General features: G+C 38.7%; 1 protein-coding gene across 3 annotated transcripts in view; it reads right to left on the reverse strand.

Annotated features, from left to right (window-relative positions):
* COL14A1 (collagen type XIV alpha 1 chain) overlaps positions 1–14,451 on the reverse strand; it is a 143,943-nt gene that overhangs the window by 68,713 nt on the left and 60,779 nt on the right. For all 3 annotated transcript variants that reach the window (XM_060775831.2, XM_060775829.2, XM_060775830.2), the window contains 6 exons: positions 13,394–13,533; positions 10,473–10,599; positions 8,197–8,336; positions 6,845–6,977; positions 4,616–4,687; positions 4,271–4,422 (listed from right to left, as the gene is read on the reverse strand). In XM_060775831.2, the coding sequence (XP_060631814.2) occupies positions 4,271–4,422; positions 4,616–4,687; positions 6,845–6,977; positions 8,197–8,336; positions 10,473–10,599; positions 13,394–13,533 (764 nt within the window). The remainder of the gene's footprint in view (positions 1–4,270; positions 4,423–4,615; positions 4,688–6,844; positions 6,978–8,196; positions 8,337–10,472; positions 10,600–13,393; positions 13,534–14,451) is intronic.

Genomic DNA, 14,451 nt, shown 5'->3' on the forward strand with positions numbered 1-14,451 from the left:
TGCATTTAGCATTGTTGCATCATCGTTATCAGCATTTTCTTTTACTATTGTGACACTACAGATTTATTTTGTGGGTTGTTTAACATCTCAATGAATCTGAAAAATTGGCGTTTGATGATATTATTGAAGAAAATCAAGTTTCCTTCACTTTTTGTGCTGTGAATTGTTATTAAAACAGGTATGTTTAAACTTTTGATATGACCCAGATATGTTGTTTCTATTCTATCATTTCATTTTATCTTGACACAAATAACCAGTCTTATTGTGTAAGTATAACTTATTGTGTAAGTAACATATTCTGTTAAGAATGGTTTGCTTTCTCTGACTGGAGAGACAGGAGTGTTGTTATTGCTGGATGCCATCAAGCCTCCTTCAACGTATAGAGATTTATAAACAAGACATCTCCAAGATTCCTGATCATTAATAGCCCCAGTTAGGCCTTGCAAACCCAATGCCATTGTGTCAGTTTAGTGCTTTCAAAATGGTGCGTGGTTAATAAATATAGGTGCATTTAGTGGAGGGAGAGGTTTTGTTTTTTTTTCAAAATTAGGAGTTATATGGAAATGCAGAGCATGAATAATGAAATGAAGGGTCTAGCTATGGTTGGAAAAGATGGAGTCTAGCAATATGGCCATAAGTTATCTTTGCCAATGCTGATAAAATACAATAGAATTAAAACCGCCAAGATTGGAGGATTCTAACTTTTAAATTAAACATTATCAAAGTGTGCATCATGAAAAAAGAGGGATCATACTTTGATCATACTTCATTACACAAAATGTGATATAATCTGATATTTTGTCCATATAGTGGCCAAATAGATTCCCACCAATATTTCACAAATGGAAACTGAGACACATGTAGCCAAGCAATATCAGAAGGCAGACAAGAAGAAAGAAATTACCAGTGAGGAAGAAAATCTAAGTCAATAGAGGTTGCAGTTGTTTACTTTTGCCTGACTCTACTGAAAAGGACAAGACATCAACTCCTTCGAGTCACTTCTATATTAATGGAGCACAAACTACTTTTGCACTTTGAATTCAGTTGGCAGCAACTGAAGGAAACTGAAGGAGAAAGGAAGAGGAAGAGGAAGAGAGACAAACTAGAACATTTCAAAAGCAGCAGAAAAGGTAGGAAGACTGAAGATTAACTGGGACTGTTCCTGAGAAATCAGGGCAATTACATTGTATGCAACCTGTTGCTTAGGGCACTGCTTCTTAAACTGTGGATTATGAGCATAACACCTTTCCTGTCTTCAGCATGGGGGGAGGGGAAGGGAAGGGAGCAAAGTGAGGAAGCACTTTGCTCTCTTCCAGTGAAGGGACAGACAAAAGAGTCCTAGCGGGGACTCATTGCGAGTAGGGCCAAGGGAAGGTGAGCCTAGCTCAGCTCACTTCGGCCAAAGAAGTTGACCCACCCACTCGCCACCGCTACATTTTACAAGGGTTGCTGTTAGGGACCGAGTAGGAACCCCCATGTTCTGGGGGGGGGGAGGGTTCCGCCTACCCTAAACTGCACAATTTAGGCAAATTGGGTTGAGAGGGCATCAAAACGTATTACATATACATGCATATACTGGTGTGCACCACAGGAGAGGGGAGTGTGCTAAAGTCTCCACCCGTTACCTGGAGAGTCCCATGGGAGCAACATGTGGGTTGCATCCTGGAACCATGGTGTCTCACCCTGGTCGGAGAATGACGTGGTCATGTGGGGCCACCACCTCATCTGAGTAAATATCAAATTCAAGTTCGTTCATGTTCAAGGTCAAGGTCAAGTTCAAGTTCACGTTGAATTGTAAAATGGATTGGCAGATCACACAGAGATTGATTGGTAACATATAATAAAAGTTGCCCATAGTTAAATCACAACATGGTGTTGTCTTGTGATTTTGCTGGTTGAAGAGCAATAAGATTTATCTGCCTCAAGATGCCTTACAGAGACACACGAGAGTCAGAATTAGGGAGTTTTTTTTACCAAAGTTAGGTAACGTTCTTTAGTCTATGTACTCTTTTACATGAGATGTATTGCACAAAATAATAAAAGTACATTTCTACCTTTTCAAAACCTTACCAGAGCATTCTGTATATTTTCTCCTATTTCCTGCTATAAGCCGATATGTAGCACTGATAATGGTGTATTTTACTCTGCTATTGGTGCCAAATATTCCTACAGCTATTGCTTCTGTTGTTGTTACTACTGCATCTGGTTATTTTAACTATATTTATACCCTGTCTTTCCTTCCAAACTGGTGCTCAAAGCAAAATATTGCTCTAACCTCCATGTAAACCTCTTCAAAATATCTCAAGTGTACACAGTTGAAAAGATCAATAGCAATGCATACACTAGCCTTAAAGGCAGCTTGTTCGACATTAGTGATGTTTCCCCAGAATGGACAGCCAGAGGTGAGTGTTGAGTGCATTTTTGGACCTGTCCTCTCTTTATGTCAAGTGAATGGTGAAGCTAAACAGGCATGGCTTGTATGAAAATCTAGAACACAGCTGAAAAATCCTCTACAGGAGGGAGTTTCATGGCAAGAAGTCAAGGGGCTTTCCTGGCATCCAGGGAGACAATATGGAAAGTGTCCACTGAAGTCAGAACCTGAACAACCATCACTCTGAGAGATGACAAGAATGCAGAGCTGTATCATATGTGATTGTCAAGAGATGAAACAAAGCTCGAGCCTCGAGTGTTTTAGGGAACTGATTTCCAACTCCTGTCATTAAGGCAAATGCTTGGCTAGATGCAGTGTAACCACAGGAAAAGCCTCAGCTGTTCAGCGTATCTTTCTTGGTGATATCGTACATCTGGAGCACAGCAGCACATGTGCCAAATAATGAGTACATATTGGTCTGGGGCCAGGTTTAGCAGAAACAGATAGAAATTTAACCATTTCAAATGTTGCAAATACCTATAGTCATCACCACCATTCACAAAATAGTGAATTTATATTAACAAAGGCCAAAAAGCAAGAATGGGCACCATGTGAACCTTTCAATGTTGCTGGATTGTAGTTCCCATCATCTACAATCAACATAGGGAAGGATTATGAGATTTGCAGCTCAACATCAGGAAGACCAAAAGGGAATTACCACTTCCTTACAGCTTACTTAGTGAGCGTTTAAACCTGGATCTGGCTGTATTACTTCGCACTGCTAGTGGGAGCTCATAGCTTTTTAATTTTGAATATGTGAATTTTGTAGTGCAGTTTGTTTTTTATTCTGTTTTAATATTTGAACGTTTGTATATTTTAAATTGTATTCTAATGCTTTTACGTCAAGCCGCTTTAAGTCCCATTTGGAGAGATAAAGTGGAGTATAAATAAATATAATATGTATAATAATAACAAACAAAAGTATGGATTGTTGATGTTGCAATCCCAGGCGACAGTAGAATTGATGAGAAGCAACTGGAAAAGCTTGCACAATACAAGGATTTAAGGATCAAACTGCAAAGACTCTGGCACAAGCCATTAAAGATAGTTCCAGTGGTGATCGGCACACTGGGTGTGGTACCTAAAGACCTTGGCCAGCACTTGAAAACAATTGGTGCTGACAAAATTACCATCTGTCAGATGCAAAAGGTCACCCTACTCAGGTCTGCATGCATTATTCACCGATACATTACATAGTCCTAGACACTTGGGAAGTGTCTGAAGTGTTACCCAATACAAAAGCCAGCATATAGATCTTCTTTGCTGTTTACTGATCTTGTTGAGTATCTAATAATAATAATAATAATAATAATAATAATAATAATGTAGGATTGTGGACATGCTTTCAAAAGGGTGTTTATTTTTGCAACTTAGGAGTCATCCACATTTGGTGCAAAAGATGGCATTAAAACACTTTCTACCAAAACTTCAAGAAAGAAATGGAAGTGGAAAGGCTAACAGCTTGCAGAGACTTATTGTCAATTAATCACTCTTTTTGGTGTTTTACTGATAGAGAAATACAGATGCAATTAAAAAAGACAGAGTACAAGATGCAACATGAAATAACATTCTGTCAAAGAAGCAGCAAAGAAATCTTTCATGTTCCTCCTGAAAAATGAGGACTTTGAGTATAGAGTACTAGCAAGCAAAGCTAAACTCTTGCTTTAAAAATAGTTATAACAGCAATTTCAAATACTGAATACTATGTGGAACAAGACTGTTATTTGCATCTGCTACACCGCTTGCAAAATGGGAAGGATTCACATAATGTCCTTCCCCTCTTTGTTATGAAACTCTCTTTGAAAACCCAACCAAAGCCATGTAAAAACTCATACCAACCGTTCTTACTGCTTCTTCACCACGATCTCCATCGGCAGTGAGATATGTCACTCTGAACTGATGAACACTGTAATCTGTAATGTCCCACTTCACCCTCAAGCTTGAGGTAGTTTCATCATCTATAATAAGATTTCTTATTCCTGTTCGAAAGACTGAAACAATATGACATATTTTGAAGTCGATTTACAATGTTAAACTTCACATTACAGCAACTGTTGGAAGATCATTCTATTATTATTAAGTGATTCTAAAATGTAATCAATTTTATTAATTTCGATATAATAAAATTCTAATATTTGTTTACATTAAATTCCAACACATCAATAATGTTGTATATTCTGCTACCTGCTGTTGTAGGCTGAGAAGTTGTAGTGCTTGCTGTGGTTAGGGTGGTCTTTTCAGTAGTCATCACTTCAACTGGAATGATAAATGATAATATAAAATTTCATTTCAACACCAGCATTTTAATGATTTCCCACTTTCATACAGCCCTGGAAGCAAAACATCTGGTGGCAGAAGCTAATCTGAATAGAGAGGAAGAAAGTGTACATATGCTGCTTCTTTCTTTCCAGATAAGCAAGTCTTCTCACTATGAATTGCCTTAAGATGATGTAATATAGCTTGAAATGTCTACAGACATTGGGCAGTTATTTCACAGGCTTGAAAAACACCTTTTTTTAAAAAAATGTTGATCTTACAGGAACCTGGAGCTTCAAAAATGACCTCAGATTTGCTGCATCATTTACAAATATCCTTGAATAGATACAGGATATTTACCTTCAAGCAGTGATGGCTGGCTGCTCACTGGGCCAGCGAATCTAGCCAGGCATTATCTAAGCTAACAGTTACCAAGCTTTTACATCACGGAACCCTTCAGAAGACTTTTCTCCCCACGGAATCCTACTCTGTTCCTGATCTTCCTGCAGAACCCTAACTCTGTCCCTCAGCATTGTGAACCCACAAAGTTCTTCCTTCTTTCATCTACTCCTATTGCCTGAGTGCTTTGCAGGTTTGGAAATAGAAGAGAAAATGTTTTAAATATAACCAAAAACATTTATTTTGGTATAGGAAACTATTGCATTCACATCTGAAGTGATGAATGTAATTGTTTCATTTTTGTACTTAAAATAGTTTTGAAACTGGGTGTTTTTTTTAAAAAAAATTATTATTTTCTCCATACAGATAACAAAACAATACAATACGAACCTTAGCCATCTAAAAGATACTATCGAAAACTGATTACAATGTTTTATGGCTAGGATACAGGTTCCAATTGTGCTTCCCTTTACTGTATATCTTGATTAATTACCCCTTTAAACCCCCCACCCCACCCACCCTTACCACCCTCTCCCCACCTCCCTCCCACCCCCATCTGGGTTACTTGAATCAGTTCATTGATTTAATTGTCTGGAAGGCCTGATTTAAAGTTCTGTAACTGGGTTTTATGTCTAAGGGACCATACTTGGCACAGCAAGCTAAACCTCTGTGCTGCAGAAAAATCCTACTGATCAAAAGGTCAGCAGTTTGATCCCAGGTCAGGGTGAGCACCTGCCATTAGCCCCAGCTCACCTACCCACCTAGCAGGTTGAAAGCAGAAATGTGTGTAGATAAATGTACTGTTTTTAGTACGGAGGTAAAAAAGGCACCCTTAAGGACATCAATCGATAAGAGGAAAGCTCCTCGGCATGGAAGATGGAGTGACAGCACCCCCCCCCCCAATGGCTGGAGTCGAGAACTGCCTCCAAGATGCCGGAAATATGATGGGAACAACTGTCTTTACCTCTGTTTGTGTTTGTCTATCCTTTTAAAGTGTATTATTGTATAAAGTGTATAATCAACATTGAATGTTTGCCATATGTGTGTATTCTGTAAATGGGAGTCCCCTTCAGGGTGAGAAGGGCAGGGTATAAATACTGTCAATAAAATAAATAAATAAATAAATAAATAAACAGCTGTATAAGTAAATAAATAAATAAACAGCTGTATAAGTAAATCCAAGGCAACATCCAACTTACTCCTAAACTTTGGTGTAAGCCAAAGCTAAAAAGTCTGATTTGTATCATTAGGTGGACATAAAGGTAAGCATTGCACAAATAGCCTTTCTGGCTACTGACAGCTATATACATCTATCAGTCCTGCCCAGTAGTCATTTAGTGGTACAGCTTCAAGTTTTGCTTTTAAAGCAGAGGTATGTTAAAATTTCAAAAGATCTTTGGACAATTGCATGGATTTTTTTTTAAAAAGCCTTTTAAAAGATATTTAAGGTTTTTGTGGAGTGCTAGGGTTCCATGGCACACAGTTTGGGAACAGTAGGCTTTATCAAGCCTGTCCAAGGTGCTGAGCACTATTCCTACATAGGTTTGGTACTGTAGATAGATCCTTTCAAACTAATGGAAACCTGGAATGGATCCAGCAGTATGAGACCCAACATCTGCCACTGCCATCAAGGAAATAAGAAAATATTACCATACATGACAGCTTAATGATAAGGGATCAATGTAAGCTAGAGCTGTATCTTTTCCTACACATTATTCACAGGGGAATGGGGAGAGATAATAATATGCTCTGTCTTACGTGTAGTTCCAAGAACAGCCACAACATCACTTTCACTCTCATCATCAAAGATAGCTACCAAGGAGACTTCATATTCTGTGTTAGGTAGCAAGCCTTCAATGTCATGTGTATCCACTTCTCCACTTAAGACAATCTGAAATGAAAAAATAGGTTATCTTTCTTAGCTTGATTTAGAGAAGAGATTCTCATGCAAAACATGTAAAAGGCCATAGCTCTTTGAGGCCATAGCTCTGACAAGCCCCTAGGGATAATTGATTGTAGTGTTTATGTTTGTTTATAGTTTATTTACATTCCAGAATTGAATGTTGTGCTCTGCCCTGAGTCCCCTTCAGGGTGGAACAGAAATGTTTTACATACATAACAGAATGTGAGAAGTTGAAAGTTGGCTTTATTTATGTAATTTATTAAGCACACTTGCAGAACACCCTATATTCATCCCTCTCTTTCATTCTCTAACATTTCCTTCTTTTTCATTTTTGGGCTATAAAAAACCAGTCATCCCTTTTTGCTCTGGGTTGTACTAAGTAGTCACATATGGACCGTAAAGCTTGTATTTTCACAAAACCTGTATGCACTATAGGCTTTAAAAAAACCTAAGGAACAATTGTTAAGCTCCAGAGAACTGCAGAGTTCCTTCTCTGTTCCTATTTGAAGTTTCCTCTTGCCAGCTCTTTTCCAGGATACTCCATTTCATTTCCTCACTCATGTTTTTCCATTTGTCTTCCTTCTCAACAGGTTTTGTGTGACCACAGAGCATGCCCATTCCTCAATGGGCTCTTGTTTGCTCCTCTACTCACTTCTGAAAAGCTGTGTTTATTCATTTATTCCCTTTACTAGATGCCACATATTACAATGCTTTCTTCTAGGTTCATACCAATAATATTTTCTTCTTCTGCATAGATGGACATAGGGTAGGGTGACAAAAGTTTCTGTTCATTTTTCACAGTCTGGAACTTTGTTTTCATGAATGTTTAGTTGAAGAACATAATAGTCTAAATCCAATCATTAGTTCAAAGTAGAATGGACCCACTGACTTATAATTCAGTCATTGGTTCAATGGGTCTATTCAATTGGGTCTAGCCACTGGATTTAAATTGTGGTATTTTGTGGAAATCCCAGTGTATGTTTGTTTACATTTATTATTTATTGATTGATGATGCTAACAGGACAGTGAAACCTTTTTTTCATTCTGGCATGGAAGAAAACATTCTTGTAACAGTCTGGATACTAAGACTCAATTGCATCTCGAGAATAAGAATTTTGAACAATATCACCTTACACAATGATCCACACTCACAAAATGAATTTACTAGAAGTAAATTAAAAACCATATAAGAAGCAAGATCCTTCACCTCTTCAGTTTCTTCCCCACTTAAGGGAATCCATGACAGCCGATAAAGAGCTACATCAGAGGATGGTGGCTTCCAGCTGACTCTAAAACTATCTGTTGATACTTCATGTATTTCCAAGTATTGAGGTGATGGAACTTTTTCTGCAAAACAATATGACACAGGAAGTCAAACAAGAAGAGTTAATGGTATTATAAATAAGGCCCATGGGTCATCTGCCAGTGGACATATTTTAAAAATAATTGTATTTTAAAATGTTTCTCAAATGTTTTATTAATGTGTTGTGTTACCTGTTACTCAAGAGGAATGGGTTACAGCACAAATAATATTTTACGGATGCTGAGAGCACACTCCCACAACCAAAACATTGGTTGGGATCCAAGCTTTTGCTTTCTGATAATGCACAAGTACATTATCTTTTCAGATGCATTACTTTTGCAGAAAGAAGAAAATGCATCCTCTAGGGTGACATGTGACTTAGGATCTATCTATCTATTTATTTATTTATTTATTTGCTTTATTTTTATACTGCATTTTTCAGCCTAAATCGGCGACTCAATGCGGTTTACAATACAATGTATATAACAATCACAATTAGTTAAAACACAACATACATGACAGACAATACAAGACAAAACAACGTGGTCATCAACGCCTCAGTAAAATCAGATTCCGTTCTCATAATCCTTCTACCATTCCTTTGTTCATTTATACCGTCTTCATGAGTTCAGTTGCCTCTAATCACATTATCTTCAGAATTCACCATGCATTGTGGTGAATCCATAGGGTTTCGGTGGAGTGTGTGGAGAATCTGTCATTCCCTGCATTACCCACCTTACCTCAATACCCATTCCACAGGAGGGAAGCGTCACCACCGGGCTTCCCTTCATTGGCCTGAAGGCAACATGGAAAGTCCCATGTTGTTATGGCAATGGCATATGCAGCTTGTTCTCCCCTTTTCCAATGGAGCCAGAAGTATACGTACATCATGTAATGAGTTCCGTCTCAAAAGAGGAAAACAATCCGCATATGATGGGGAAGGTAGCCCATCTGATGAGGTGGTTAGACATTTTGTAAGTATTAGTACTTGATATGTTTTTTTGAAATTGTTCTTGTGATCAGGCACCTAGAATAATGGAGTTGGAAGGGCCTTATAGGCCATTTGGTCAAACCCTGTTCAATGCAGGAACTTGAAGTCTCTACTCTTAACTATTTTACAGGATTGGTCATTGCTCTCTTCCCAAGAAGTAAATGTCTTCTGCAGTAATTTTCATGCCTAGAAATACAAAGTCTCTTACTGTCTCCATGTTTTCTCCCTCTATTTGCCAATTATCAATCAGTCTAGATACCATAATCTTAATGCTGTACCACATAAACTAAATAAGACATACTAGCAGCTTCTGAAGCCATTAAGCAAGACTTGGAGACATTACTTGTGGCCCATCAGGAGAAATCTTTTTTTATGTTACCGTATGTTATGAGCCAGTTATGTTAACACATCTGACTGTCACTAGATCCCTTACAGACCAATGTTTCATAGGAGTTGCAGTCCAAATTTGGGATTTGGGAAAGACTGAAACTACTACACATGAGTCCAGGAATCAGGAAGTCCTTGGTTAAAATTTTACTTGTTTTAAGCTAAATGTAGTCTTAGGTCATTCCTATCCCATATTTCTCTTCAATGGCATTTACTATGTTGGATTGTCATAAGAATGACAAGATTGAAATCCCTTGAACCTCTGTCATTACAGAACTGCAGTGCATCATTACTCATTACACTTTGTTTATTTCTCCCTTTTGAAAAAGATCAACAAGAAAAAGGGAACAAGAGAATAGAATCCTTCTAATTAATGGACCTGTTTCTTTTTATCTCAAAGGTTCTGTCTGATTTGTTACAGAATTGTATCCAAAATCAATATAATTTAATCCTGAATGGCAACACTACTTAGAGATGATGAATAGTTAGTTAGTTTAATCTATATAATTTGTTTGGGGAACCCATAAAATGTGATTTGCTTTCTGTTCTCCTGTATTTAAATTTCTTTCTCTTTCTGTGTGTGTAACTACAGTTAAAAAATAATAGACAAAATTATCATTTGACTTTGGCTTAACTTTAATTGACATAAAGCGTCTGGACTGCCAAATGAATGAAAAGATGGGATTTTCACTCTTTTTCCTTTTAAAAGAAACATAACAGTGGAAGATTGTTACAATGACATTACTTTGCAGAAAAGGAAAGAAAATACTTGGAAAGCTTTCAGAAATGCAGTTGGACTTACTGGTGGTGAAGCTGCCTGTGAGTGGTTCAGACTGTCCCTCATCATAGAGAGAGAAAATAGCGACAGTATATTCTGTGAGGGATGTTAGACTCCTCAGAATATGTGTTGAAACACGACCCACCTCTTCCTGCAGAATAAAAGGAGGGGACCGACTATTAGAAATGATATGATGAGTCCCCAAGGCAAATTAACACAGTTTCTTCCATAATCTTATATCAGGATGTAAAAGACAGACTTGTTTTGAGCGGGCCTTGAGTTAGGGGTTTTCTAACAACTGAAGAAAGAATCCTGGCCTGGATCTCAAGTGCAACCTTCAGGGGCTTAGCAAAAACTTCACCTCAGTGGGGGAAAAACAGATAATTTCCTTCCCCCTGGCTATAGAAAATGCACACACACACCCTTTTCCCTTCTTGTCACGCACCATCAGATACTGCTCCTGAACTAGACCACCCGGGTTTGAAAAGGAGAACACTTAAGAGGGAATGTTGGGAAGGGGAAAAACCACTACAAAATGGCATTTCTGTTTATGAGCCAAAGAATTCCTCCACAATTTTCCATGGAAAAGGCTAGCCTACTATCACCTGGAGTCCTAATGCCTGGCAATGAACAGGAGAGAAAATTGGCAGTTGTGCTGGTATGGCTGTACCAGGAGCTCCAACTTACTTTCCTTTCTATTGAGTGTTTGCATGTATTCCAAAGTTCCATGCATTTTGCAATAAGGTAGCTTCCCTTGGTTTGCAATCATAGGGCCAATGACCCATCAATTATCATTATGTTCTTTAGTTCCATCCCTTTTTTGGGGGGGTTAAGGAGGGAATAAGGGGACCTCTAGTTCAGTTCACACAGAGAAGCCTTTTGTACAGGACGTGAATCAGTTTCACCTGTAGAAAGCTTCGTCTTTTACAGCTTTGCTGGGGGGATCCAGTCCCACAGCTCTACAGAGAACTATAGCATAGACTTTGTTGGGGAATTTAGTTCCACAACTCTACAGCCAGCTCTTTGCTGGAGAAATACAGCTCCACAGTTTTTCAGCCAGCCTTCGGTGGGAAACAAAGGACTTCTTTCATCTTGGAAATCTACACAGAGACTTTGGCCTGGTAAGGACCTCTCGTGGCAGCCATAACGCAAATTGGAACTGGGTGTAGGGGTCCCATGCCAGCAAAGCCTAAATACAGATTGCCCAAGGAGGGGTCAAGAATTTCCCTTATAAAAGGAAGAAAAGGTTTACGAAGAAAGTTGCCTGTCCATTGTGGACAAGATTTAAACAAGCTACCAGTTGATTCAAAGCCTTGAAGTATTTGTTTGATTTATTGAAGTTTTAAGCATTAATAAAGAACCTTGTTAAACTTTCTAAGCTTCTAAAAGAACTTTGTGTGGGGAAATCCGAAGGGCCTCTCAGCCGAGGCACCCCTGGCGTCCCATTGGGCATTCAGAAAACACGAACTGTCACAGACTCTTTCACAGGCCCAGCGCGTGACAGCACAGCAGTGCTAACAGAACCTGGATGGACTCTCGGGGAAACGAAATAAAGACTAGGATGTATACTTGAAACATGTTTATCAACATCATATGGTATATATTTTACAACTTGTAATATTGTTCTGCCCCCATGCAATCTTAACAACTTGGAAGCTGAACTGGGTGCATAGATTGGAGACTATATAGTTGAATCAAGAAAGAAGTCATTAATTGACAAGAATTTTAGACTTTCTCACTTCATGAGACTCACTACAAAGTCTTTATGAGGAGAGGTAAAAAAATTTGAGAGACAGACACTGTTCTGTCCAAACTGAGGTGCTTGAATCTTTATTTCTTCTTATTGTCTCTTTCTTGCATGATGTTCAACTATCTCTAAAATAGTCTCAATATTTAACTTCAATTGGACTTGAATACAGCTCTGACTCAACGTGCTGTTTTGTAGACCCTCCGGCCTTCCTCTCTCTTCACCTTCCAGTCATGAAAAACGCTGACTCTTACAAGAACCAGAAGTGCCTTGCTTGAGGCTCTGCCCCTGATGGGATTCTTAAAGGGTCAGGGGGATGGAGGCTTCAAATGCAGAGAGGCTGTCTAGGCTGACTCTCAGAAACTGTACATAAAATATTAATGCTTCTAACTAAAAAGGTCTTAACTAGGGGTAAACAGTGAGGGCCTTCATGGGGCACGGCAAATATGGTATCAGTTCTGGGAAGTAATTAAATTGTTGGAGAGCTCTGCAAAACATATATATGGGAATGTACAAAAGATTGATGGGAAAGTTGACTGGAAACCCCAGAAGAAAATGGTAAAAGGGTTGATGTGGGAAACTGAGGAACTCTAGTCCAAACTTATTCTTAGGTAAAAGAAGCTAATTGGTACTACTTTCCCACTCCTGAACTTCTTATCCAAAATCCTTACCATAACCTAACATCAAAGGTGACATCAGGATAGGACTTTTTGGGACAGATATCCAAGGTCCCTTGTAAAACAAGTAAAACTCAAACATCTCACATTTTGAAGTATGTGCAGCACACTTTACCAAGAACAGCCTGTATAAACACATACACTTCTAAAAGCTGTAATGTAACGTTACCAAATTACAACCCTGTCCAATAATTGAGAACATGGCTGTTTGTTTCTTAGGATTTGAAGGCACATATGCAAAATATCTAGTGCATAACCAAGAGGTTGGGAATGACAAGGCGGCTTGTGCAGGGAGCTGTGTGCTATTCATTCATTCATTCATTCATTTAGCTACGAGCATTCTTTGTCAAATTTCTGGGGCTGGAACGTTTTGCTGAGTTCTGAAAACTGTCTTCAGACAGAGGAGAATCACTAAATCTGATGGTCACCATGTAACTTATAGGCAGATCATAAACAGCACATTCATAATCTCCCCATTCTAGTTTTCTTCAGCATCTAATTTTTAAAAAACATCTGCTTACCTCATTGGTTTCTGTTCCATCCGTCTTAACATACATAATCCGGTATCCCTTCACTTTTTTCGGAGCAGGATCCCATGTTAATTTAGCTGAGCTGTGTCCAACATTTGAAAACTTCAAGTTCCGTGGTGGGTTCAAAGGCACTTCACAAAATGGAAGGAAGTCCAAATTATGAAAATGTTCTCATTTCTTTCTTTCTTTTCCCCCTATAGAGTACACTCCATATACAAAATGCTGCAACTTCTTTTTCTCAAGTCTCACAGGTGGACTGATCCAGACTAATATGGCTATGCTTTCAAATTCTTGAAAATTAAGTCAAGCAGTTCTTTGGTTCAAGCTGAATTATGTGCAGTGTTTTTAATGGTCTGACCCAAATGACTTTAGTGAAATCGAGTAACCATTCCAACACTGATATACAAATGAACACCTGCAAATGTGTTTGGGCTTCCAAAATATGCACATTTTATGGCTTTAATTCACCTTCATAGAGAAGATCTTGCACAATGCTATGTAGAAGAGGTTATATTTCACATTACCCTTATTTTGTTTTTTGGGAATTTTTTGTAATGTATGAATAAAGGAGGAGGTGGTGCAGTGGGTTAAACTGCTGAACTGTTGAACTTGCTGACTGAAAGGTCAGTGATTCAAATTCAAGGAGCAGGGTGAGCTCCCACTGTTAGCCCCAACTTCTGTCAACCTAGCAGTTCGAAAACATACAAATGTAAGTAGATCAATAGATACCACTCCAGTGGGAAGGCAATGGCGCCCCATGCAGTCATGCTGGCCACATGACCTAGGAGGCATCTACAGACAATCCTGGCAATTCAGCTTTGAAATGGAGATGAGCACCACCCCCCAGAGTTGGACACGACTTGACTTAATGTCAGGGAAAACCTTTACCTTTACCTATGAATAAAGGAAGAAACTCAGGACACTTCTACACTGCATAATTAGTGTAGTTTGGCACCACTTTAACTGCTATGGTTCGATGCTGGGAGTTGTAGTTTTATAAGGTCTTTTAGCCTTCTCTACCCAAAAGTGTTGGTGCCTCAACCAAACTT

This window comes from Anolis sagrei, chromosome 4 (genome assembly GCF_037176765.1).
Source record: "Anolis sagrei isolate rAnoSag1 chromosome 4, rAnoSag1.mat, whole genome shotgun sequence".
Lineage (NCBI taxonomy): Eukaryota > Metazoa > Chordata > Lepidosauria > Squamata > Dactyloidae > Anolis > Anolis sagrei.